This window comes from Agelaius phoeniceus, chromosome 19, assembly GCF_051311805.1.
Source record: "Agelaius phoeniceus isolate bAgePho1 chromosome 19, bAgePho1.hap1, whole genome shotgun sequence".
Lineage (NCBI taxonomy): Eukaryota > Metazoa > Chordata > Aves > Passeriformes > Icteridae > Agelaius > Agelaius phoeniceus.
Window position 1 is genome coordinate 13,370,996 of NC_135283.1, and position 20,824 is coordinate 13,391,819.

Consider the following 20,824-nt stretch of genomic DNA (forward strand, 5'->3'; position numbering starts at 1 on the left):
CGCAGGAGCCGCTGCCCCGTTCCCGCCCCGCGTTCCCGGGAAGGGCGATCCCGCCCCCGCCCGGGAGCCCTTGCGGGGGGCGGTCCCGGCCATGCGGGCGGCGCTGCGGCGGGGGCGGCTGCCCGGGCCCGGGGGGGTGTCCGGGGGTCGGCAGCCGCTCGTGGTGGACCTGCGGAGCGACACGGTGACTCGGCCGTGCGCCGCCATGCGCCGGGCCATGGCCCGCGCCGCCGTGGGCGACGACGACTACGGGGAGGACCCGGCGGTGAACGGTGGGCGGGGGGAACGGGCCGCCCGCCCGGGGGTCCCCGCCTGACCCGGGGGCAGCGGATGGGGGGCCCGGAGCGGGGCTGCGGGGGCAGCCGGGACCGGGGGGTCCCCGAGCCCCCCAGAGCCAGCCCCCAGGACGTCCGTGTCCCCGCAGAGCTGCAGCGCCGGGCCGCGGCGACTCTGGGCACCGAATCCGCTCTGTTCGTGCCCACGGCCACCATGGCCAACCTCATCGCCGGTGAGTCCGGGGCTGCGCTCGCAGCCCCTCGTGCCCCCAGGCTGGGGATGCTGCCCTTGCTCCCCTCCCTCACGGCCCTTCTCCCCCAGTGATGTGCCACTGCCAGCGCAGGGGGGCTCAGCTCTTCCTGGGCCAGGACGCCCACCTGCACGTCTACGAGCACGGCGGGGCCGCGCAGGTGAGCGCGGCGGCGCTGGCGGCGGTGCAGGAGAGGAGGGCGGCCGCGTGCTGCCCTCCGCTGGCTGCCAGGGCATCCCCTGGATCGCTGTCCCGAGCCACGGGCTGCAGCGCGGGTGGGGGCTGTACACCCCCGATGGAGGGCGCAGAGGGCTGGAGCCCCCGTGCACCACCGCTGCCCCCTGTCAGCTCTGCGCTCTCCCCTGCCCTGGGCACAGGTCGCCGGTGTGCACTCCCAGGCACTGCCAGATCTGCCGAATGGCACCTTCGACCTGGAGCAGCTGGAGCTGACCATCCGTGAGGCCCACGGCAGCCAGTACCACCCTCGTCCTGAGCTCATCTGTCTGGAGAACACGCACAGCTCGGCGGGTGGCCGGGCACTGCCCCTCACCTATCTCAGGCAGGTGAGAGCCCACAGACGGTGCTGGCACAATCCTGCCTGGCACGGGTAGCTGGGCCCTGCACAATGGCACTGCGAGGACACTGGAGCTCAGAGATGGCTCGTGGTGGTGGCACTAGATGCTCCAGGGGTCCCTCCCAAACCAGCTGTCCCCCTGACTCCCAGGTCCGTGGGCTTGCAGACCGTTACGGGCTGCGGGTGCACATGGATGGCGCACGGCTGATGAATGCAGCAGTGGCCCAGGGCGTGGAGCCAGCCCAGATTGCCCAGCACTGTGACTCTGTGTCCCTCTGCTTCTCCAAGGTCTGCTTGTGTGGGGAGGGGTCCGCAGGGCTGGCGGGGGCCAGCACAAGCCAGAGCCTGCCCTTGTTTGCAGGTGTTGGGCTAAGAACAGCCCTGGCAGGCTGGGAGGGGCAGGTGCCCGGGGACAGCTGGGGTGACCCCGCTGGTGGCTCTGCAGGGCCTGGGCGCCCCGGCCGGGGCGGTGCTGGCGGGGAGCAGGCAGTTTGTGGCCGAGGCCTGGCGTGTGAGGAAGCTGCTGGGCGGGGGCATGCGGCAGGCGGGAGTGCTGGCGGCCGCTGCCCTCCTCGGGCTGCAGCACGCCGAGGGGACACTGAGCAGGGACCACGAGCATGCCCGGAGCTTTGCGGAAGGTACCTCGGGGCCCCGAGGGTGCTGGGCTGTAAGAGCACACCTGGCACTGCCCAGCAGCACCACCGAACTGCTGCCTTGGGCACCATCCCTGCATGGCCACACTGGGTCTCCAGCAGGGTGAGGATGCTGCTGGGATCCTCACCTGGCTGCAGTGCCAGGATCATGGCATGACCGTGCCTGTGCTGTGCTCAGTGACCCTGGTACCACAGGGGGGGAGAAAGGGCTCTCCTTCACCCAGAACCTGGGGCAGGTAGCTGGGCAGTGGGCTTGCACCACCTCGGCCTCCCGCAGGTATCCACGCGCTGGACTCTCCCCTCTGCTCCGTCAACCTGGCAGCAGTGGAGACCAACATTGTGATGGTGAATGTCCAGGGGGCCTGGCCGTCCCCCGCCGAGCTCTGCGGCCGCCTGCGCGCCGTCAGCGAGGAGGAGGAGGCTGAGAGCGGGCAGGCTGTCAGCGTCCTGCTGCTCCCCTGGTCGGCACGGACCCTGCGCGCCGTCTGGCACCGCGACGTCTCGGCCCGAGACACCGAGCTCGCCAGGAGAAAGCTGGAATTTGTGGTCAGGAAGTGCCAGGAGGAGTTGGCCTTGGGACTGCATGGAGCGCCTCCAGGCACGGGGGGAGCCTGAGCATTCTGCCAGCCCCGCAGCTGCAGCGGTTGGGCAGCCCAGAGCAAGCACTGGGAGCAGCCCCTTTGTGCTCCAGATGTGTGCCCAGCCATCTGAAACGTGACATCGGCCCTCACGGGCAGCCTGACAAACCAATGTGAGCCCAGCCTAGCGGAGACCCCAGACCCTGAGGCAGTGAGTGCACAAAATAAACACCTTTTGGTGGTACTGTCGCTGTGCAGGGTGTTTTCTCTCTTTTCCTTGCTCTGCAGTAGGGACATCATCACAGCCAAGGTCCCCGTGGAGGGACAGTTGCTCCTGAGGACATGGAACCATCTCAGCCACAGGACCAGGGTTGCTGCACAGCAATGCCAAGGTTTGTGTCTGGCCAGGACTGTCCCAGGAGCGTGAGCCCAGCCTGGCCCAGATGGCTGTGTCACTCCCGTTCAAGAGCCTTATGTCATTCTGTCCCACAGCAGCAGGTGGGCTCCCCAGGCTTCCCTGTCATGTTTTGGGGCAGCAGGTCCCAGAACTCTGCACTGGAAGAAGGGATTCTCTCAGCAGCAGTTGCTTTGGGTGTGCACTCACTGGCTCCCTGGGAAGCACTACCCCAGGCAGCAGTAACTCCCATTTTATTCTGTATTGCCAATGTGCAGTTTAAAGAACACTGAGGGAACAAAGTTCATGGTCCAGCTAGCCAGTCAGAGCCTTGCAGCCCTCAGTCCCCTCTGCTCCAGTGGGCAGGAGCACGGCAGGGAAGGGGCACCAGCCTGGGCTGGGCTGAGCAGAGAGGGCACAGTGTGGGTCTGAGACAGAGGTGACCCTGTGTTATACTGAGGAGGTGGCAGGCAGGGCCGCGGTCCCCATCTCTTTACTCCTGAGGTGTCATCATGCTCTTGAGATCATGTTCAGAATCACCTGGGATGAGGAACCAAACGCTGTGGAAAGCCCCTGACCCTGCACCTCCCCGCAGGGAGGTGGCAGCCCACCTGATCCGCCTTGGCACAGCCCTCCTGCCTACCTGAGTGAGGACATAGCTGTCCTCTGACAGCCTCTCAATGACATCAAAGTGATCCACACCAGCCAGGTCCAGCACAGAGACAGACCAGCCTGCTGCACGCAGGGCCTGCGGAGAGAGCGGCGCCCAGCATGGACCCCAAGCTCCTCCTGCCCTGGACAAGCAGCAGGAATAATGTCCTGGCCAGGACTGGTGTCCTCCAGTGAGCCAGAAACAGCCCTGGATCAGCACAGGAGCTCTTCATCCCAGTTGGGTAAGTTGGTGAGGGCTGCCTGGAGCAGTGTCCCCACCTGAGCCGAGCAGGGTGCTGCTGGAGCTCACCTGGCTTCAGTCTTGGGACTGCCTGGTGCTCACCTGGCTGTGCTCCTGTAACTGCCTGGTGCTCACCTGGCTGTACTCCTGGGACTGCCTGGTGCTCACCTGGCTGTGCTCCTGTAACTGCCTGGTGCTCACCTGGCTGTGCTCCTGGGACTGCCTGGTGCTCACCTGGCTGTGCTCTTGGGACTGCCTGGTGCTCACCTGGCTGTACTCCTGGGACTGCCTGCGAAACTCTGGGGAGTCATGCTGGGCCACAGCCACGAGCACCTCACAGGCTGCTGGCGCTGCTGGGGTGACCAGTCTCATGGGGCTGTTCCTCTGGGCCACCTCCCTGCAGGAGCCACGCCGGTGGAGCTGATGCAGCCCTTTGCTCCATGCCATCAGCTGGACTCCCCAGCTGGGCAGGCACAGGGGCAGAGTGGCTGCAGAGCCACTGACACCCCCTGCCCGTGCTCTGTCCCCATGGCTGTCCCCACAGCCTGTGAGCTCACCGGCTCATGTTCAGAGCATCATTCACGTAGGTGTGCAGGATGGGCTCCAGGTCATAGAGGCCGCTCACCAGCACCGCTCCTGAGGGCAGAGGAGGAGCTGCAGGTGAGGAGCTGCAGCCTGGGAGGCTCCCACAGCCCTGGGACCTCATAACCAGTTAGCATAATCAGCCTTGTCCCAGGCGTGGACACCAGTTCTCCTCCCGACCCTGTTCTGGGACGTGGCAACGCTACCTTTGATATCTGGCACCACTTGGAATTCCGTCCAGTCTGTGGACAGCACCATGGCTGCCAGGTGGGCCCCTGCCGAGTGTCCGCACAGGTAAATGCCTCTGGAAGGAGGGAGCGACTGAGAGGGACACCTAGAGACACCCGGGGACACCTGGGCACGCTTTGCTCCGTGCAGAGGAGGTGGCACAGCCCGAATGTGTCAGCTCAGATGTTTCCCAATCTGCCAGCCGCTGCCTCGTGCAGTGACAGGGGATTGTGGCCACAGGCAGTGCCCAGTGCTTGGGCCGAGGTGCCAAAGCTCCCCCCAGCCACTCCCACAGACCAAGCCCGGCCGGGAGCTGCCCACCTGATCCTGGGGTATTGCTCCACCAGGAAGGCGAGGCTGCGGCGCACCTGCAGCACCATGGTGTCCATGTGGCCTGAGCAGAGGACAAAGGGCAGGGCTGGAGGCGCGGGGCTGCGCAGGCAGCTGCAGCCTCTGCAGGGCAGCACCTACCCTTAGGCGCTATGTCGTACCCCACCGCCACCACCGCCACCCCCTGCGACACCAGCGGGGGAGCTGCAAACCCCGAGTCGTCCTTACTGCAGAGAGAGATGCTGCGGGAGCCGGGGCTGCGGGGCCAGCTGGGGGCTGGCCAGACCCGTGTCCCCAGAGCAAGCCCCTTCAGGAGAAGGGGTCAGCCGGAGCCGGTGAGGGGGTCCCTTCGCGAGGAGCGCCCCACCGACAGCCCAGCTCACCTCATGCACTGCCAGTACCCGCCGTGGATGTAGACCAGCGCCGGGAAGGCTGCGCAGCACAGCGCGGGGTGAGCCGGGTGTCCGCCCGGCCCGCTCCCGTCCCCGCCGCCCCGACACTCACTTTCAGAAGGCTCCGTGGGAAAGTAGATGTCCAGCTTCTCCCCGTCCCCGTCGCCGTAGGGCACGTGCAGCAGGGTCTGCCCGCTGGCCCGGGCCCGCTCGGTTCCTGCGGGGGGGAGGCGGTGGGGCACGGCGCCGTGGCACCGAGCGCAGTCCCTGTCCCGGCGCCGCGATCCCCACCTGCCGCCGTCACCGCCAGGTGGGCGTCGATGATGGTGTCCCGGTCCAGGCGGGGGGACCAGCGACTGGGAGAGTAATGGTCCTCCAGCGCCTGCGGGGAGGCAGCGGGGCAGCGCCGGGGCCGCGCCAACACCCCCGGCCGGCGGCCCGGCCCGGACCCGCGCTCTGCCCTGCCCCGGGGCCGTACCTCCGCGGACATATCCCGCCACCCGCCCATCGTGGGGCCGCTCCCGGTGCCGCTCCCGGTGCCGCTCCCGGTGCCGCTCCCGGTGCCGATCCCGGTGCCGTTCCCGGTGCCGCTCCCGGTGCCGCTCCCTGTCCTGATCCCGGTCCCGCTCCCCGTTCCGATCCCGGTGCCGGTGCCGGTGCCTCTCCCCCTCCCGGTGCCGTTCTCGGTGCCGCTCCCCGTCCCGATCCCGGTGCCGGTGCCGTTCCCGGGCTGCCTGCCCGCCGAGGGGCGGGGCTTGAGCGGGGCCGGGTGGGAGGGCGCGCTCCCATTGGCCGTCCCGGAGGCGAGGCCCGAGCCCGGGGGCGGGACCAGATTATGGAGGCGAGGCCAGAGCCCGGGGGCGGGGCTGCCTCCCATTGGCCGCTTGGGTCTGGAGGGCAGAGCCGGTGGGCAGAGGAAAATAAAAATTTTGGCGCCCATGACCCCCATTGGGCAGCGTTGCCGCGCGGCTGTGCGGACTCTTATGCGATTGGCTGGCGCTGCGGCGCGTGGGGGAGAGGCCTCCTCCGATTGGCTGACGGGGCTGGCCGGCTGGGCGCGCGCGGGCTCGGGCCGGCAGTCCGCCATGAACTGCCTGACGGTGCCCGGTGTCCACCCCGGCTCCCCCAGCCGGCCCCGCGGGCAGATTCAGGTACGGGGTCGCCCCGGGGCACGGGCGTGGGGATAGGTACAGGTGCCACCCCGGGGCACCGGTATGGGAGCAGATGCAGGTACGGCAACGCTGCCGGGCATCGGCCCGGGGGCAGATGCGGGCACGGTACTGCCCCGGGCACGGGCCGGGGGCAGATGGGGCACGGCGCTGCCCCGAGCACGGGCCGGGGGCAGATACGGGCACGGTACTGCCCCGCGCACGGGCCGGGGGCAGATGCGGGCACGGTACTGCCCCGAGCACGGGCCGGGGGCAGATGCGGGCACGGTACTGCCCCGGGCACGGGCCGGGGGCAGATGGGGCACGGCGCTGCCCCGAGCACGGGCCGGGGGCAGATGCGGGCACGGTACTGCCCCGGGCACGGGATGGGGGCAGATGAGGGCACGGTACTGCCCCGCGCACGGGCCGGGGGCAGATGCGGGCACGGTACTGCCCCGGGCACGGGATGGGGGCAGATACGGGCACGGTACTGCCCCGAGCACGGGCCGGGGGCAGATGCGGGCACGGTACTGCCCCGGGCACGGGCCGGGGGCAGATGCGGGCACGGTACTGCCCCGGGCACGGGATGGGGGCAGATGCGGGCACGGTACTGCCCCGGGCACGGGATGGGGGCAGATGCGGGCACGGTACTGCCCCGAAGCCCCGCGCACGGGCCGGGGGCAGGTGTGGGTGCCGCGCCGGGCTGAGGGGGCTGCCGGGGCCCCGACGGGGCGCAGCCAGGGCTGCCCGCTGGCCGCCGTTCTGAGCGCACCGTTCTGCCCCCAGGTGATCTTCGGGCCCATGTTCTCCGGGAAGAGGTAGGCACGGACCGGGGGGCGGGAGGGCGGCGGGCTGGGGCTGGGGCCCGCTGACACCGTGTCTTGCAGCACGGAGCTCATGCGGCGAGTGCGGCGGTTCCAGCTCGCCCAGTACCGGTGCCTGCTGGTGAAGTACGCCAAGGACACGCGCTACGGCTCCTCCGGGGTCTGCACACACGACAGGTGAGCTCCGGGGCAGGAGGACTCCCCGCTTCACGGGGCTGCCCGGCTCACTCCCTCCCTGCCCGCAGGAGCACCATGGAGGCCCTGCCTGCCGGGCTCCTCCAGGACGTGTACCAGGAGGCGCTGGGGGCCGCCGTCATCGGCATCGATGAGGGCCAGTTCGTAAGTGCACGGCTGGGCTGGGTGCGCTGGGCTCCGCAGGACACACACTCCTTGGTGCTCCTGTGCAGGCCAGGCTCTGTGTCCTTGTAGGAGAGGGTGGTGGGAGGTCATGCCCTGGGGAGTTTGATCCATGTGGCCTTACACTCAAAGTGCTCACAATCAAAGCCTCCTTCCCTGTAGTCCCTGCAGACAGGACACTGGGACTGCAGCCTGTTTCACAGACAGGGCACGTGGCTCTGATTTTCTTTGTTCCTGGTGCTGCTGTCTGGGCACGCACTGTGGGATCTGGAGCCAAGTGCTGCCCCCCATCCTTCTTTACGATGTGCCTGTACCCCCCAGTTCCCAGACATTGTGGAGTTCTGTGAGACAATGGCCAACACTGGGAAAACTGTCATTGTTGCTGCTCTGGATGGCACCTTCCAGAGAAAGGTAAAACACTCATTTTGGTACTGCAACTGCTTTGGGACCCTCATGGAGCCCACCCAGCAGCATCTTCCATGCTGTCTCACAGGCCTTTGGGAGCATCCTGAACCTGGTGCCGCTGGCGGAGAGCGTGGTGAAGCTGAACGCTGTGTGCATGGAGTGCTTCCGAGAGGCCTCCTACACCAAGAGGCTGGGAGCAGAGCGGGAGGTGAGTGCCCTTGGAACAGAAACTGTTTCACTTTCCCAGTCGCGCTGGTACAGACGCTCCCGAGGGAGCCGGGCTCTGCAGTCACTCCCGGTGTTTCCCCGGGAGCCGGGCTCTGCAGTCACTCCCCGTGTTTCCCCGGGAGCCGGGCTCTGCAGTCACTCCCCGTGTTTCCCTGTCAGGTGGAGGTGATTGGAGGAGCTGACAAGTACCACTCGGTGTGCCGAGCCTGCTACTTCCGCCTGCGGCCCCAGCAGCCCGCGCCAGACAACAAGGAGAACGTGCCCCTGGGCCTGAGGCAGCTGGAGACAGCTGCCCCTCGCAAGATCTTCACTTGACTGCTGGGAGAACAGAGGGGAAGGGAGCTCAGTGCTGTGGCTCGCAGACCTCTCTGTACTTAACAAACTGTTCAGTGCCTCAGCCCTCCCTACCCAACCTCCCCACGCCAAGCGCCACAACTGAGGATCCACCACGCCTGATGCTGGTGGAAGCTGAAGCAAAAGCCTGGCTAGAGTGAGTTCCCATCTCAGAACAAGGAGAGGGACCAGCACAGTCACTGGGGCTGCCACACACAGGCCCTGGGGCACTGCTCGTGGGGCCTGGCTGCAGTGCTGCCGCTCACTGTGGCTCTGGCCAGCTCTCACAGGGCTCCAAGCGTGCTCAGGCTGCCACCAGTGCTGCTTCTGCTGCCTGTGAATGCAGCCCTTCTCTCTTGTGCACTGTTGCTACATTCCAGGTTTCTCAAGACATTGTACAGCCATTAGTATTTTTAATGCAATTTTTAGCTTCCTTCCTTAACAGTCTGAGGTAACTTGTCCCTTGTCACAGAGCTGTGACACAGCTTTTAAACTGACACACACGTCAGCCCAGCCCTGGGCAGGCCCCCAGCCTCTCTGCCAGCCTGCCCACTGGTGTCAGTTATTGTTGAAACAGAAGGAGGCCTGGCAGCTGATTCTTCTGAGGTGCTGAACCTCAAGGGCTGGCTGTGTTCTAGCAGGCTGTGACAGACTCGTTTGCCTCCTCCAAATTCAGGGCAGTTTTTCTCAGGTTCAAGGCTAGTGCTGCACTTTGGTGCTACGTTACCTGTTTGGAGGCTCAGAGTTTCATCTACCAAGATGTGGACAATTATTCCAGGGAAGATCCAGCTGCTTGGTAAAGGGGCTCTCCTGAGGAGCTGCTTCTCCAGTCCAGTCATGTCTCCTGCATTCTCCTCAGCCTTCCAAAATTCTCGAGGCTGACTCTTAGTCTGCTCTAAGCTGACTGAAGGATCCTCTTCCCTCTCTGTTAGATTCTGGAAGGTTGTTGTTTCCTTATTGCCTGCCAAAGTGTTTTTTCCCTGGAAGTGTTTTTTCCCAGCATCCACAGGCTCTGAGCAGTAGCTCTTTGTTCTGGCCAGGCCAGGCCTCTGCATCTGAGTCCAGGGCTGCTGTTTGCCTGTGCCCTGCAAGGCTCCAAGAGCTGCCTGATCCCCCCGTGCTGCCCCCGTTTCAGGTGAGAATTACTGTATTCACAAGCACTTGACTGCCAGGCTGGGCTTCTCCCCAGGGCTGGAGAAGGCTCTGCTGCTGCTTTAGGTTAATAAATAACTTAAATAATTTGTGTGTGCATTTTTTACCATAGCATTCTGCTGTCTTCCTGGCAGCGAGCAGTGAGACAGCATGGGCTGCTCACAGGGTGGGAGGGCTGCTCACAGCCTGGGGTTGGAGCTCTGCTCAGAGCAGGGAGCATGACGAGGGTGGCCTAAAAATAGGCCCAGCATGAGTGTGCTGTTTGCAGCACAGCAGCTGGCAGGGGCTGCGCTGCCCCACGCCACACCCCGGGCCCTGGAGGGGCAGAAAGCAGGAGCCTTTTCTGCTTCCCCGAGACAAAAGGCACGTGGTGGCTCACACGGTGGCTTGGTGAAAAAGTTTATTCCAACCTACAGTGACAACTACTCAAATGCTGGCCCCAGCAGGGATGGCCCACACACACGGCTGCTGGGAACAGCTTTACCACAGCAGAGCAGCAAACACAACCTGAGAATGGCCCACAGGCTCCTGGTGTGGCTGGAGTGCAGGCAGGAGCCGCGGGCAGGCTGCAGGAGCTCAGCCTCGCAGCAGCACTCGGGCAGGCACACAAGGGAAAGAAAGTGCTCCAGGATGTCCTCAGCCATGGCCCTGCTGAGGATCTCAGTGCTCACCGCTCCCACAGACCCCAAGCCACATCATCCAAGCACCAACAGCTCTAGTGCAGGCTGGGGGAAGGCACAGCACGGCGTTAGAGGAGGGAAGAGGGGCTTTGGCAAGAGCTGGCCCAGAAGCAGCCGCGGGGGGAAGGCACGGGAAGGCAGAGCTGGGCCTGGCTGTGCTGCAGCAGCGAGAGATGGCTCTGGGGGAATGCAGCCAGCAGGGCTGAAAGGCACTGGAGACAGGACGGGACCAGGGCAGCAGTCACAGGGGCAGAGCCTGGCCAGGGCTGGGGGCATAAACTGCAGCCCACCACCAAGGCAGCACAGGAAAAGCAGAGACTTGTATGTGCCAGGGCTGCCCACACACCCAACCTCCTGCAGCTGCACTGCTCACCCAGCAGCTGCAAATCATGGTGTGCCAAATCACCCACCAAATCACACACCGGGCTCTGGACCCTCCAGTGAGGATCTCAGCTCTGGGACCAGGCAGAAGCCCCTCCTGCACCCCACGAAAAGGCCCAGTCACCTTCGAACAAAGCAGCCATCACCCTCCCACCCCACTGTCCCCTCCAAGGCATAGACCCCTCCCTCCCACCCCGCGGAAGGAATTGCACTGTTCAGCCGTCCCGCGGGAGCCAGCCAGGGCTCAGTACACCGGGGGAGGCTGATAGCCCTCCGGGGCCTCCGCCGTGTGCGTGAAGGGCGGCTGCTGGTAGCTCTCGTGGCTGATGTTGGGATAGCTGGAGTAGGGAGTCGGAACCCCCGGGCTGGGGTCAGCATAGCTTTGAGCAAAGTCCTCCACCCCCATTTTGTACCTCTTGTAAGCAAAGGTGAGCAGGAGTGCCTGCAGAGAGAAGGGGAGCAGCATCAAGGCTGTTGCAGCCTGTGGAGGGCAGGGGGCCCCTGTGCACTCCCCCCAAATGGGGCAGAGTGCTTCACTCACCCAGGAGAAGATGGAGAAGAAGCTGAAGGTGATGGCAGCGCGGGCAGAGTCCGCTCCGATGAACACATCCTCAGCCCGTGTCCAGGACCACTGGTTGGTCAAGAAACAGAAGCCGATGAACCACAGGAAAGTCCAGAGACCTGTGGGGGGAAGTGGCATGAGGGGCCAGGGCCGGTCCTGCTGCCCCTGGGCAGCCCCGGGCTCAGACCCTGCTCCACCGTGCAGGCTGGGGCAGGCACCCGGCCAGGGGCAGCCGCTCCTCGGGGTGCTCAGCAGCACCAGCACCAGCACCAGCACCATTAGCAACAGCATTAGCAGCAGCAGCAGCACCAGCACCAGCACCATTAGCAACAGCATTAGCAGCAGCAGCAGCACCAGCACCAGCACCATTAGCAACAGCATTAGCAGCATTAGCAGCAGCAGCAGCAGCACCAGCAGCACCATTAGCAGCAGCACCATTAGCAGCACCATTAGCAGCAGCAGCAGCAGCGCGTGGCCCGCGGGCAGCACGCCAGACGGGAGCGACTCGGGAGCGGCTCCCTGGGCCAGGCACCGGCAGCCACGTCACGGGACAAGGCGGCCATTGTGGCAGCCACGGCGGGCACAGCCCGGCCCGCTGGCCCCGGTACCTGAGAAGCCGAGGTCGGCCAGGACGAGGTACTTGCGGTCCGTAGTGTTGCTGATCTGGGGGAAATAGACGTCCACCATGAAGAAGAAGATGCAGGCGAGGAAGGCGAGAACGCCGATGCCGATGCCGTAGCGACAGGCGTCCTCGTTGTGGTTGAAGATGCAGTAGAGCTGCGGGTTCTCGGGCCGGCTCATGTAGCCATCCCCGACCAGGCAGGCGAACACGATCAGGGCGAAGACCTGAGGGGCGGAGCCGGTGTCCGGTGGGCGGCACCGAGACCGGGGGAGCCCTTTGGGGGCTGCCGGGCCCGGCGGGCGAGGGGCGCCGGCCTGCGGCGGGGCTCTCCCGTCCCGTCCCGTCCCGTCCCGTCCCGTCCCGTCCCGTCTCACCGCGCTGACGATCCGCGCCACCACCTGCGGCTGCTGCACGAAGCGCACCAGGTCGAAGGCACCGCCGGCCTTGGCCGCCCCGTAGGCGCCTCCGCCGCCCTCCATGGCGTTCGGCCGCCGCTGCTGCGCGGCACCGCCCCGGGAGGGCCGGTCCTGGCGGTCCGGGACGCCGGGGCGGGGCGGGCGGGCTGGCTCCGGCGGGACAGGGGCTCCCCCGCCCGGGCACAGGGCGCCGCGCCCGTCCCGCACCCTATCCCGGTGCCCTCCTTCCGCCCCGGTGTAACGGGGGACGGGAGCGCCGGCCCCATCCTCGGCCGCCGACGGGCCCCGGTGAGCACAGCCCAGGGGAAACGGGGGCTTCGGGGGGCTCCCGCCGCCCCCGCCCGGTACCGGGAGGCGGCAAAGGGACGGGACGGACAGGGCTCGGCAGCCCCCGTTCCCCGCAGGTCCGCACCCACGGCCCGGGCGGCGGGAGCGCCGGGGAGCGTCCCGTCGGTGCCCGGTACCGGGGCGAGCGGCCACCGGCCCCGAGCAGCCTTAGCCCGCCCCGGGGCGGAGGAGGGAGAGCAGGGGAGGAGGGAGACGGCAGCGGGCGGGGAGCACGGTGGGGGCACGGGGGTCTTTGCTCCGACGGGCCCTCTTAGGGCCGGTCCGGGCCCGTCCCGAGCCGAGCTCCGGGACTGGTGCTCCGGGGCTTCGTGCCCGACCCGAAGGGTCCCGGACGGCGGGCGGAACCTCTCGGCCGCGGTACCGCCCCATCCGCCCTCTCTTCCTTCCTGAGGCCGGGCTGGAGCCGGGGTTAGTCCCAGCTTAGCCCCGCGGACTCCGCGCTCCGGCTGCTCCCGGCCCCGCACGCCGCGGCTCCGGCTCCGGCTCCGGCTCCGGCTCCGGCTCCGGCTCCGGCTCCGTCCCGCAGCGCCGGGCACGGGCAGCCGCGGAAACCGGGGGGCCGCGGTAAGCGGGGCTGCTCACCAGGGCAGGGCCCGGGCAGGAGGGACCCGCTCGGCCTCGCAGGATGTCCCAGCCGCCCTCCATCACCCTGCACGTCCCCGAGGGCTCCGAGAGCGATGGGTGAGTGTGACCTCCCCCGCTGCCCTGCCGTGCCCAGGTACGATGGGCTACGACCTAGCGTCCTGCAGGCTCCAGGTGTCCGTGCCACCGTGTGCCTGCGTTCCTTCAGCCAGGAGCCCAGTCCGGACAACGAGAGAGCCCTGCACACCTCATTCCACCAGCTCATCCTGGAGCAGAGCAGCTTGATCGAGGCAGGTCTGGAGCTGGAGATGCAGGAGAGGGCCAGAGGTAAAGCACTGCAGCCTCAGCCAGGGCAGGCTGGGGACAGTGTGTGTGCCCAGGGCTGTCCCTCTGCTTGGGCCAGCTGTGCCAAAATGCTGGGGCCAAAGCATTCACGGGAGCCTGCTGATGCCTTGGCCCGTGCAGAGCAGGGCAATCCAGGGGAGATCGGATCTTGGGGACACAGAAAGCGTCCCTGCAGAAAGGGGTGCTCTGGGAGGAGCACACACCTAGCCTGTGTGCTGGAGCAGAGCAGCAGGGACACAGGGATGAGCAATGGTCTCTCTGCATCCTACCTTCCCCCTCCCAGAGTCCCCAGCCTACCTGGCTGTTCCAGAAGCCTGTGCCATGGCCTGGCCAGAGCCCAGGCAAGGTGAGGAGCACCCCAGCCACTCCTCTGCCTCCCTGCAGATCTTGGCCAGCATGCCCAGCCGCACCATTGGTAGGTGCCACCCACATCCCACCCTTCCCCAGCTCCCAGAGCCCCTTGGAGCTCTGCCCAAGCCCTGCTCTGGCCCACAGGACGCAGCCTCGGGGCCATCATCTCGCAGTACTGCAACCGCACGGCGCGGCTGCGGCGCCAGAGCAGCCGCCCGCCCCTGCAGCAGCTCTGCCGTGCAGCACGGCCCAGCCTGCGCCACTACGACCTGGAGACCGACCCCAGCAGGGCCACGCTGCAAGGTGAGGGTGCCCCAGACCGTGAAAGGCAGGGCTGGCCACTGTCCCTGCGCTGGGCAGGGACAGGCAGGCCGAGACCCGGCGGGCCGTGTCCCACTGAGCCCCTTGTGCCCCAGAGAAGCGGCACCTGCTGGTGAAGGAGCTGCTGAGCCTCTCGCCCAGCCAGTGCAGCCACATGCTGCTCACCATGCCCCTCGGCCTGGCGGAGAAACGCATCCTCCGGTAGGACCCCTTCCATCAGCGCCAGCTGGGCAGGGCTCCCCCAGCCGGAGCTGTCCCGGGACCTGTGGGACCCCCTGACCCCCCTCTCTCCCGGGCAGGCGGCAGCTGAGCGGGCAGAGGGGCCCAGTGAGGCAGCGCGCCCGTGGCTGGGCCCCCTCCTCACCCTGTGCTCGGTCCAGGGTCTGCGTCGGCCTCGTAAGTCAGAGGCACGGATCTGCACAGAGGCTGGGAGGGCTCAGTGCAGGCTCCAGCCCCACTGCTCTCCCATGTTCCTCTCCCCAGGGCTGCCGAGGTCTCTGGTACAGGCTCCTGTCCCTGCTCCGCGCTGCGCAGCCCGGGCACTATGCCCTGAAGCAGATTGGTGGCCGCTTTGGCTCCAGTGTCCTGTCCTACTTTCTCTTCCTCAAGACACTCCTTATGTTGAACTTCTTTTCATTCTTCATCCTCCTGGCCTTCGTGGTGGTCCTGCAGGCCGTGTACCCTGCTGCATCCGTGAGCCCCCAGCCCTTCACTGGCCTGGAGCTGCTCACAGGAGCGGTAAGCATGGCCCAGGCACCCCCAGGCCGTGCCAAGCCTGGCGGGCAGCCCCACTTTCCCACTGTAAGATACCCCAGTTCCTGCCTTTGCCCAGCCTGGGCCCCAGGATAAGCAGTGCTGTGGGTGCACAGGGTGGTGCTGCCCCAGCCCAGGGCTCTGTGTCTGAGGCTGGCATACAGTGCCAGGCTAGGCAGGAAGCTGCGAGCACTGCTGAGGTCACCGTGGGCCCCTCGTGTGCTTTCCCCCAGGGCTGCTTCACTCACTCGCTGCTGTACTATGGCTACTACAGCAACACCACCCTGAACGACCCCTGCACCTCCAGTCCTGAGGGCAGTGTGTGCCCCCTCCCAGCCCCCCTGCTCCCCTACAACCTGCCGCTGGCCTACCTGTTCAGTGTTGGGGTCTCCTTCCTTGTCACCTGCATCCTGCTGGTGTACAGGTGGGTCAGGGGCACCTGTGGCACTGAAGCCCTCCCCTTCAGCCAGGCCCCATCCCTGATGCCCTTCACCTCTCTGCAGTGTGTCCCGCTCTTTTCGGGAGAGTGTGAAGAGCTCCACAGGGGACTTGGCCATCAAGGTCTTCTGTGCCTGGGACTTCAAGGTGATCCAGAGGCGCTCGGTGAAGCTGCAGTGCGAGAACATCTGCACCCAGCTGAAGGTGGAGGAGCAAAGCACCCCCCACCCCAGCCTTGCTATGCTTTGTCCATCGCTCCTCTGGGTCCTGCTGTGCTGCAGTGGGACAAAGCCCTGCTCCAGACCCAAGGTGGGTTTGGCAGCTCTGCTGCTGCTCTCTTGCAGGAGCTGCTGGCGGAGCGCCGCTCCCGCTCCCGCTCCCAGAGCCGGTGCCAGCGCCTGGGGCACGGCCTGGTGGTGCTGCTGGCCTGGCTGCTGGCCCTGGGCTGGGTGTCGGGCTGCGTGCTGGCTGTGCACTACCTCTTGGAGCACATGCACACGGTGAGTGCCGCCTCTCACCCCGGGATCCCCTGCCCTGGGCTTGGAGGGACAGGGCTGGGCTACTGGGCAGAGAGGCAGGGACAGCCCCATTGCAGCTCTGCCCCTGGCCTGGGCATCTGCTGCTCTCCCCAAGGACACCACAGCTGGCTGCCAACAGCTGTGCACTCAGCCAGTACCTGCTCACCAGGTTCAGCAGGAGCAGCAAGCACAGGGCAGTGGCAGATGGCAGCAAGAAGCCATTCTGCTGGTCCTGCCCCTTGTGGTGTCCTTCCTCAATGCCTTGATGCCCCACCTGTTCAACTTGCTGGCGATGTGGGAGAAGCAGGACTCCCCAGTGACACAGGTCTCCGTGGCCATCTTCAGGTGGGCTGGCTGGGCTGTGGTGGAGGGAGCATTCTGCACCTGAGGCAGGCAAGGAGGCTTTGGGGCCAGGCACCCCATCTGTGGGGCTTGGCCCCTCCATCCCCCGGGCTCAGGGACTTCTGGCACTGCTCCCCAGGAACCTCATCCTGAAGACAGTGATTCTCAGCCTGCTGTGCTACCACTGGCTCAGCCGGAGCGTCATCTGCTCAACAGAGGAGGTGAGCACCACTGCCTCAGGGCCAGGGAGGGCTGGGCTGAGCAGGGGGTTATGCAAGGAGCTGGTGGCATCTTCCCTATCAGATATCAGGAAGAAAGTCTTCCCTGTGAGGGTGGTGAGGCTCTGGCATAGGTTCCCAGAGAAGCTGTGGGTGCCCCATGCCAGGAACTGTAAAAGGCCTGGTTGGACAGGACTCAGAGCAATCTGGTCTAGTGGAAGGGTGTCTCTGCCCATGGTAGGGTGGGGAGAGAGATGAGCTTTAGGGATCCTCCCAACCCAAACCAGTCTGTGATTCTATGCCATGCTTGATTGTCTCCCCAGTGCTGGGAGACGTGTGTGGGGCAGGAGCTGTATCGCTTCACGGTGATGGATTTCATATTCACCCTGCTGGACACGCTCTTTGGGGAGCTGATCTGGAGGTGACGTACCCCAAGACATGTGTGCCATCCCTGCGTGGCCCCAGCTCTCTGGTGCACCCAGGCTCTGCTGCCATCAGAGGGGGATGGTGGGGTGTGAAGTGCCCCCAGGCAGCGTGGGGCAGAGTTCATTTCCACCCAGGCTGATTCTGGAGAAGAGGCTGAAGACAAAGCAGAGGCCGGAGTTTGACATCGCCCGAAATGTGCTGGAGCTGATCTATGGGCAGACCCTGATCTGGTGAGATGTTTCTGCCTGGTGTGACTCCTTCCTCTGCTGGCAAATGCCTTGTGGTCCCCAGGAGCCCTGTGGGTGCTGTGGCTGTGCCCAGCACTGTGTCCCCTGGGGCTCAGACCCAGGCAAGCTCATCTTTCCCCTGCTCCCAGGCTGGGTGTTCTCTTCGCTCCACTCCTGCCAGCTGTGCAGATGCTGAAGCTGCTGCTGTTGTTCTATATCAAAAAGGTGTGATTCCCCCACCCCTGAAACTCCCCGTGGGGTGGAACTGTGGTGGCACTGTGCCCTGTCAGCCTGTGCTGCAGCAGTGGTGCCACACGGAGCAGCCTTGTCCCTGTGGGGCTGAGCACAGCCCCAGGGGACAGCACGGCCCCGAGCTCACTGTGCTGGCTCCCCGTGGGCAGCAGGGAGGGGACAGCAGGGACTGGCAGCCACGGGACACTGCTCCCTCCCCACAGACCAGCCTGCTGCGGAACTGCCAGTCCCCCAGCAAGCCCTGGCAGGCCTCACGCATGAGCACCGTGTTCATCACTCTGCTGTGCTTCCCCTCCTTCTTGGGTGCAGCTGCCTTCCTCTCCTACACCATCTGGTCGTGAGTACCCACCAGGCCACGGCTCAGGGCACAGGACCCCGGCTGCCTGGAGGAGGAGGGGCTGGGGAGAGCATGGCCCCTGTCCCTGGCATCCCCAGCTGCAGGCTGTGAGGGGCTGCCCCAGGCAGGGGAGGTGCCTCCCTCCCTGCTGCTGGCCCTGCTCACGTCCTGCAGCTGCTCCTGGTGCAGGGGGCAGGGATGAGGACTCCCTTGTCCAGCCCTGGGGCTGCTGGGGACAGTGGGGCTGGGTCCCTGGAGGGCTGGACCCCTGAGACAGGCAGTGCCCTGCTCTGGGGCCAGCAGTTGCTTTAACACAGTTACAGTTGCTCTGAATGCCCTGTTGGTGTGTTTGCTCAGGATGCAGCCATCAGAAACCTGCGGTCCCTTCCGGGGGCTGGAAACCATCTACGAGTCAGGGAAGAGGTGGGTGCTAGTGCTGGAGAAGTCCAACCCCAACATCACCTGGTTTGCCTGGGTCTACCAGCACCTGTTGGAGAACACATGCCTCCTGTTCTTCCTGTCTGTGGCCCTGATGTGAGTATGGACCCGAGCCCAAAGCCCAGGCTCTCCCTTTGAGGGTCCTGCTGTCACAGCCCTGAGCGGGCTGGGAGCCAAGGTGTCACTCCAGAGCCCTGTGCCCCATCCCAGTGCCAGGAGCAGTGTCCCTCATCTTCCTGCCTGATGCCACCATCCCGCCCTGCTGTCATTACAGAGCTGTGATCTACTTCAACATCCAGGTGGTGAGAGGCCGCCAGAGGGTCATCTGCCTGCTCCAGGAGCAGATTGCCAATGTGAGCACTGCCCCTGCCCGTCCCCGCTGCTTCACAGCCTGCTGCAGCCCCAGGGCTGCCAGGGTGGGCTGTGGCCCCAGCAGGGCAGGCACTCAGCCCCCGCAGTGCTGTCTCTGATGTTGCAGGAAGGGGAGGATAAGCTGTTTCTCATGCAGAAGCTGCGCTCCGTGTACGAGCAGAGAGGCAGGCGTTCCTGAGTGCCAGGTGAGGCCGGCGTGAGGGCAGTGGGGAGGGGCTGCCAGGCACCCAGAGCTCAGCTCACACACACTCCTCTGCCTGTCCCAAGGGATGCACGGTCCTTGGTGTTACTGAGGCCCAGGGACAGGAAACAGGATGGAGGCAGGTCTGGGACAAGGACCCAGGATCTTAGGGACTCTGTCCTCTTGGTGTGAAGCTCCACAGGAAGGAATGGGATGGAACAGACTCTGCTTGCAGCTGGGACTGAATCTGTGCATCACAACACAGTGCTGGAAGCTGGGGGACCATGGAGTGCTGGGGAAGATCCTCCTCTTGCATGGCCAAGGACCCATTGGGAGTGCTGCATCCCAGGGATGCAGGTGCTCCTGCTGCCTGGAGCTGCTGGGATGCAGCAGGCACGGGACCCAGCCTGCCTATAACCCCAGGACACAGTTCCATGCAGGACTGCCTCCCCTCACAACCCTGCTGCGTGGGGCTCACTACTTGCAGAGAACAGCCCTTCAGCTCTCCCTCCTGCCAGTGTGCCCTGGGCTGTTCTCAGAATCCTTTGGGGACCATGGAGCCTTCTCCACAACCACCTTCACCTGCCTAGGGGCAGCAGGCACGGAGCCAGCTCCAGCCCAGTGCCTGGCTCACCCCTGGCACTGCCTGGTGGGATGGATTTGGAGGAATCACCGACCGTGCTGCTGAGTGCTGGGCTGGGCTGGGCCTCTGAGGGCCCAATTAAAGTGCTGCTGTGCAGGAGTGCTCGGGCTGGTGTCTGGACATGTTGGGCTGGAAGCAGGCAGGGTTGGTGTCAGTGCTGTTGGTGGTGGTGACTCAGCAGCAGTGTCAGGCTGTGCTCGGGCTCTTTGCACAGCCTGCTTTCCCTTGGGAAAGCACTCCACACTGCTGGAGCTGGGGGCACTGCCACCCCCTTGCCACTCCCCATCACGGTGCAGCAGCTGCAGCCCCCGGCCCCAGGAGCCACTCCCTGACACGTGGTGCTGTTGGCAGGCCCTGGGATGGAGCTGTCCCGGTGCCACAGCGCTGACAGGCCCAGGGCAGGCTGTGCTGTGCCACGTGCCAGGCACGGGCAGCCACCAGTCCCTCTGCCCAGCTGGGCTGGGCCACCAGCGAGGGCACAGGGTGTTATCAGCATGGATAGACAGTGCTTAGTGGTGTGGGCACAGGGCAGGTCCTCTACACAGCCCCAGCTCTTCCTGGGTGCATCAGGAAAAGCATTGCTCACAATGATCCTGCCCCTCTGCTCAGCCTGGTGAGGCTGCAGCTGGAGTGCTGTGTCCAGCTCAGGGCTCCTCAGGACATGAGGGCCATGAACTCCTGGAGCAGGTCCAGCAGAGGCTCCAGAGACAATGAAGGGACTGAAGCACCTCTCTCACTGGGCCTGATCAGCCTTGAGGAGAGACAACTGACAGGGGACCTCATCTGTCAGCAGGGAGGTGTCAGGGGGTGGCCCAGGCTCTGCTCCACAGTGCCCAGCAATGGGACAAGAAGTAACAGGCAGAAAGTGATGCACAGGAAGTTCCACCTGAATATGATCTTGATCATCACCCTCCAATATTCTGTGATACTCTGTTGGAACTTCCCTGTGCCAGTGACAGCACACTGGGACGGATTGCCCAGAGAGGGTGCGGTGCCATCCTCACTGGAGGTAGTCCAGAACTGCCTGGATGCAATCCTGTGCCATGTCCTCTGGGATGACCCTGTTTGACCAGATGAGCCAGCGTGGTCCCTTCCAGTGTGACCTGCTCTGAAATTGCCTGAGCCCAGGTGAGTGCTGGAGAGCAGCTGTGGGCTGGCACTTGCTGCAGGTTGTGAGACATGCCCACTGAAGCACCCCCATCACTGGCCTTGCCCTAGCTCCTGACACCCACCAGGTCACCCAGTCCTTCCCCAGGGTGCCCCCACTGTGCCTGGGCTGGCATGAGGCTCACATGGCCAGAGCTGCTGGCAGGAGCTCCCCGTGCACTCAGTCCTAAACCCAGGGCCCTTACCCACCCCTGCCGTGCTTAGCTCAGCCCAGCTGCGGCTGCAGCCCCCAACCCCGCTGCAGGAACCCCTCCTGTGCCCAGAGCTGCCAGCACAGTCTGGCCTCTGTGGCTTCTGCCTGTCCCTTC

At 65.4% G+C, this 20,824-nt stretch overlaps 5 protein-coding genes across 11 annotated transcripts; 3 read left to right on the top strand and 2 right to left on the bottom strand.

Annotated features, from left to right (window-relative positions):
* The first annotated feature begins 4 nt into the window (after nt 1–4).
* Nucleotides 5–2,580, top strand: LOC129128124 (uncharacterized). The gene is made up of 7 exons (XM_054645240.2): nt 5–272; nt 425–508; nt 598–686; nt 904–1,089; nt 1,251–1,388; nt 1,546–1,738; nt 2,031–2,580. Exons 1-7 carry the CDS (start codon nt 92–94, stop codon nt 2,366–2,368), a joined length of 1,209 nt encoding a protein of 402 aa, XP_054501215.2. The 5' UTR covers nt 5–91; the 3' UTR covers nt 2,369–2,580.
* A 383-nt stretch (nt 2,581–2,963) lies between these two features.
* On the bottom strand, nt 2,964–5,795 carry AFMID (arylformamidase). Of its 3 annotated transcripts, none has more exons than XM_054645239.2 (11): nt 5,628–5,795; nt 5,441–5,531; nt 5,262–5,366; nt 5,141–5,189; nt 4,899–4,984; nt 4,749–4,821; nt 4,406–4,503; nt 4,175–4,253; nt 3,885–4,014; nt 3,369–3,473; nt 2,964–3,265 (listed from the first exon to the last, which is right to left on the bottom strand). In XM_054645239.2, exons 1-11 carry the CDS (start codon nt 5,655–5,657, stop codon nt 3,236–3,238), a joined length of 876 nt encoding a protein of 291 aa, XP_054501214.1. In that variant the 5' UTR covers nt 5,658–5,795; the 3' UTR covers nt 2,964–3,235. The 3 variants fall into 3 exon arrangements, 2 of the variants coding, with proteins under 2 accessions (XP_054501214.1, XP_077044420.1); XM_077188305.1 differs by having other exon boundaries at nt 3,753–4,014; XR_013184730.1 differs by having other exon boundaries at nt 3,222–3,265; nt 3,369–3,785; nt 3,819–4,014.
* A 439-nt stretch (nt 5,796–6,234) lies between these two features.
* On the top strand, nt 6,235–9,677 carry TK1 (thymidine kinase 1). Its single transcript, XM_054645293.2, has 7 exons — nt 6,235–6,300; nt 7,084–7,115; nt 7,185–7,298; nt 7,367–7,460; nt 7,800–7,889; nt 7,972–8,091; nt 8,271–9,677. The coding sequence occupies exons 1-7, from the start codon at nt 6,235–6,237 to the stop codon at nt 8,424–8,426; spliced, it is 672 nt and encodes a 223-aa protein (XP_054501268.1). The 3' UTR covers nt 8,427–9,677.
* Nucleotides 9,678–9,978: 301 nt separating this feature from the next.
* Nucleotides 9,979–12,345, bottom strand: SYNGR2 (synaptogyrin 2). The gene is made up of 4 exons (XM_054644971.2): nt 12,216–12,345; nt 11,828–12,065; nt 11,199–11,338; nt 9,979–11,099 (listed from the first exon to the last, which is right to left on the bottom strand). Exons 1-4 carry the CDS (start codon nt 12,318–12,320, stop codon nt 10,902–10,904), a joined length of 681 nt encoding a protein of 226 aa, XP_054500946.1. The 5' UTR covers nt 12,321–12,345; the 3' UTR covers nt 9,979–10,901.
* Nucleotides 12,346–12,735: 390 nt separating this feature from the next.
* Nucleotides 12,736–19,448, top strand: TMC6 (transmembrane channel like 6). 5 transcript variants are annotated; one of them, XM_054644972.2, is made up of 20 exons: nt 12,736–13,286; nt 13,396–13,514; nt 13,816–13,947; nt 14,028–14,186; nt 14,300–14,405; nt 14,504–14,600; nt 14,688–14,942; nt 15,191–15,381; nt 15,461–15,599; nt 15,740–15,895; nt 16,083–16,258; nt 16,395–16,476; nt 16,797–16,894; nt 17,034–17,129; nt 17,276–17,351; nt 17,582–17,715; nt 18,073–18,249; nt 18,428–18,506; nt 18,632–18,710; nt 18,901–19,448. In XM_054644972.2, exons 1-19 carry the CDS (start codon nt 13,231–13,233, stop codon nt 18,701–18,703), a joined length of 2,400 nt encoding a protein of 799 aa, XP_054500947.1. In that variant the 5' UTR covers nt 12,736–13,230; the 3' UTR covers nt 18,704–18,710; nt 18,901–19,448. The 5 variants fall into 5 exon arrangements, with proteins under 5 accessions (XP_054500947.1, XP_077044201.1, XP_077044200.1 ...); XM_077188086.1 differs by having other exon boundaries at nt 12,736–13,514; XM_077188085.1 differs by having other exon boundaries at nt 14,504–14,942.
* Nucleotides 19,449–20,824: the final 1,376 nt, after the last annotated feature.

Coding starts and splice junctions, on each gene's coding strand:
- LOC129128124 (XM_054645240.2), top strand. CDS start 92: ATGCGGGCGGCGCTGCGGCGGGGGCGGCTGCCCGGGCCCGGGGGGGTG. Junction 273..424: donor GGAGGACCCGGCGGTGAACG/GTGGGCGGGGGG, acceptor GTGTCCCCGCAG/AGCTGCAGCGCCGGGCCGCG. Junction 687..903: donor AGCACGGCGGGGCCGCGCAG/GTGAGCGCGGCG, acceptor CCCTGGGCACAG/GTCGCCGGTGTGCACTCCCA.
- AFMID (XM_077188305.1), bottom strand. CDS start 5,657: ATGGGCGGGTGGCGGGATATGTCCGCGGAG. Junction 5,532..5,627: donor GGCGGGATATGTCCGCGGAG/GTACGGCCCCGG, acceptor GCCTCCCCGCAG/GCGCTGGAGGACCATTACTC. Junction 4,254..4,405: donor AGTGGTGCCAGATATCAAAG/GTAGCGTTGCCA, acceptor CTCTGCCCTCAG/GAGCGGTGCTGGTGAGCGGC.
- TK1 (XM_054645293.2), top strand. CDS start 6,235: ATGAACTGCCTGACGGTGCCCGGTGTCCACCCCGGCTCCCCCAGCCGG. Junction 7,461..7,799: donor GCATCGATGAGGGCCAGTTC/GTAAGTGCACGG, acceptor TGTACCCCCCAG/TTCCCAGACATTGTGGAGTT. Junction 8,092..8,270: donor GGCTGGGAGCAGAGCGGGAG/GTGAGTGCCCTT, acceptor TTTCCCTGTCAG/GTGGAGGTGATTGGAGGAGC.
- SYNGR2 (XM_054644971.2), bottom strand. CDS start 12,320: ATGGAGGGCGGCGGAGGCGCCTACGGGGCGGCCAAGGCCGGCGGTGCC. Junction 11,339..11,827: donor GGCCGACCTCGGCTTCTCAG/GTACCGGGGCCA, acceptor TTCCCCCCACAG/GTCTCTGGACTTTCCTGTGG. Junction 11,100..11,198: donor TCTTCTCCATCTTCTCCTGG/GTGAGTGAAGCA, acceptor TTCTCTCTGCAG/GCACTCCTGCTCACCTTTGC.
- TMC6 (XM_077188084.1), top strand. CDS start 13,283: ATGGGTGAGTGTGACCTCCCCCGCTGCCCTGCCGTGCCCAGGTACGAT. Junction 14,406..14,503: donor GCGGAGAAACGCATCCTCCG/GTAGGACCCCTT, acceptor TCTCCCGGGCAG/GCGGCAGCTGAGCGGGCAGA. Junction 17,352..17,581: donor TGTTGTTCTATATCAAAAAG/GTGTGATTCCCC, acceptor CCCTCCCCACAG/ACCAGCCTGCTGCGGAACTG.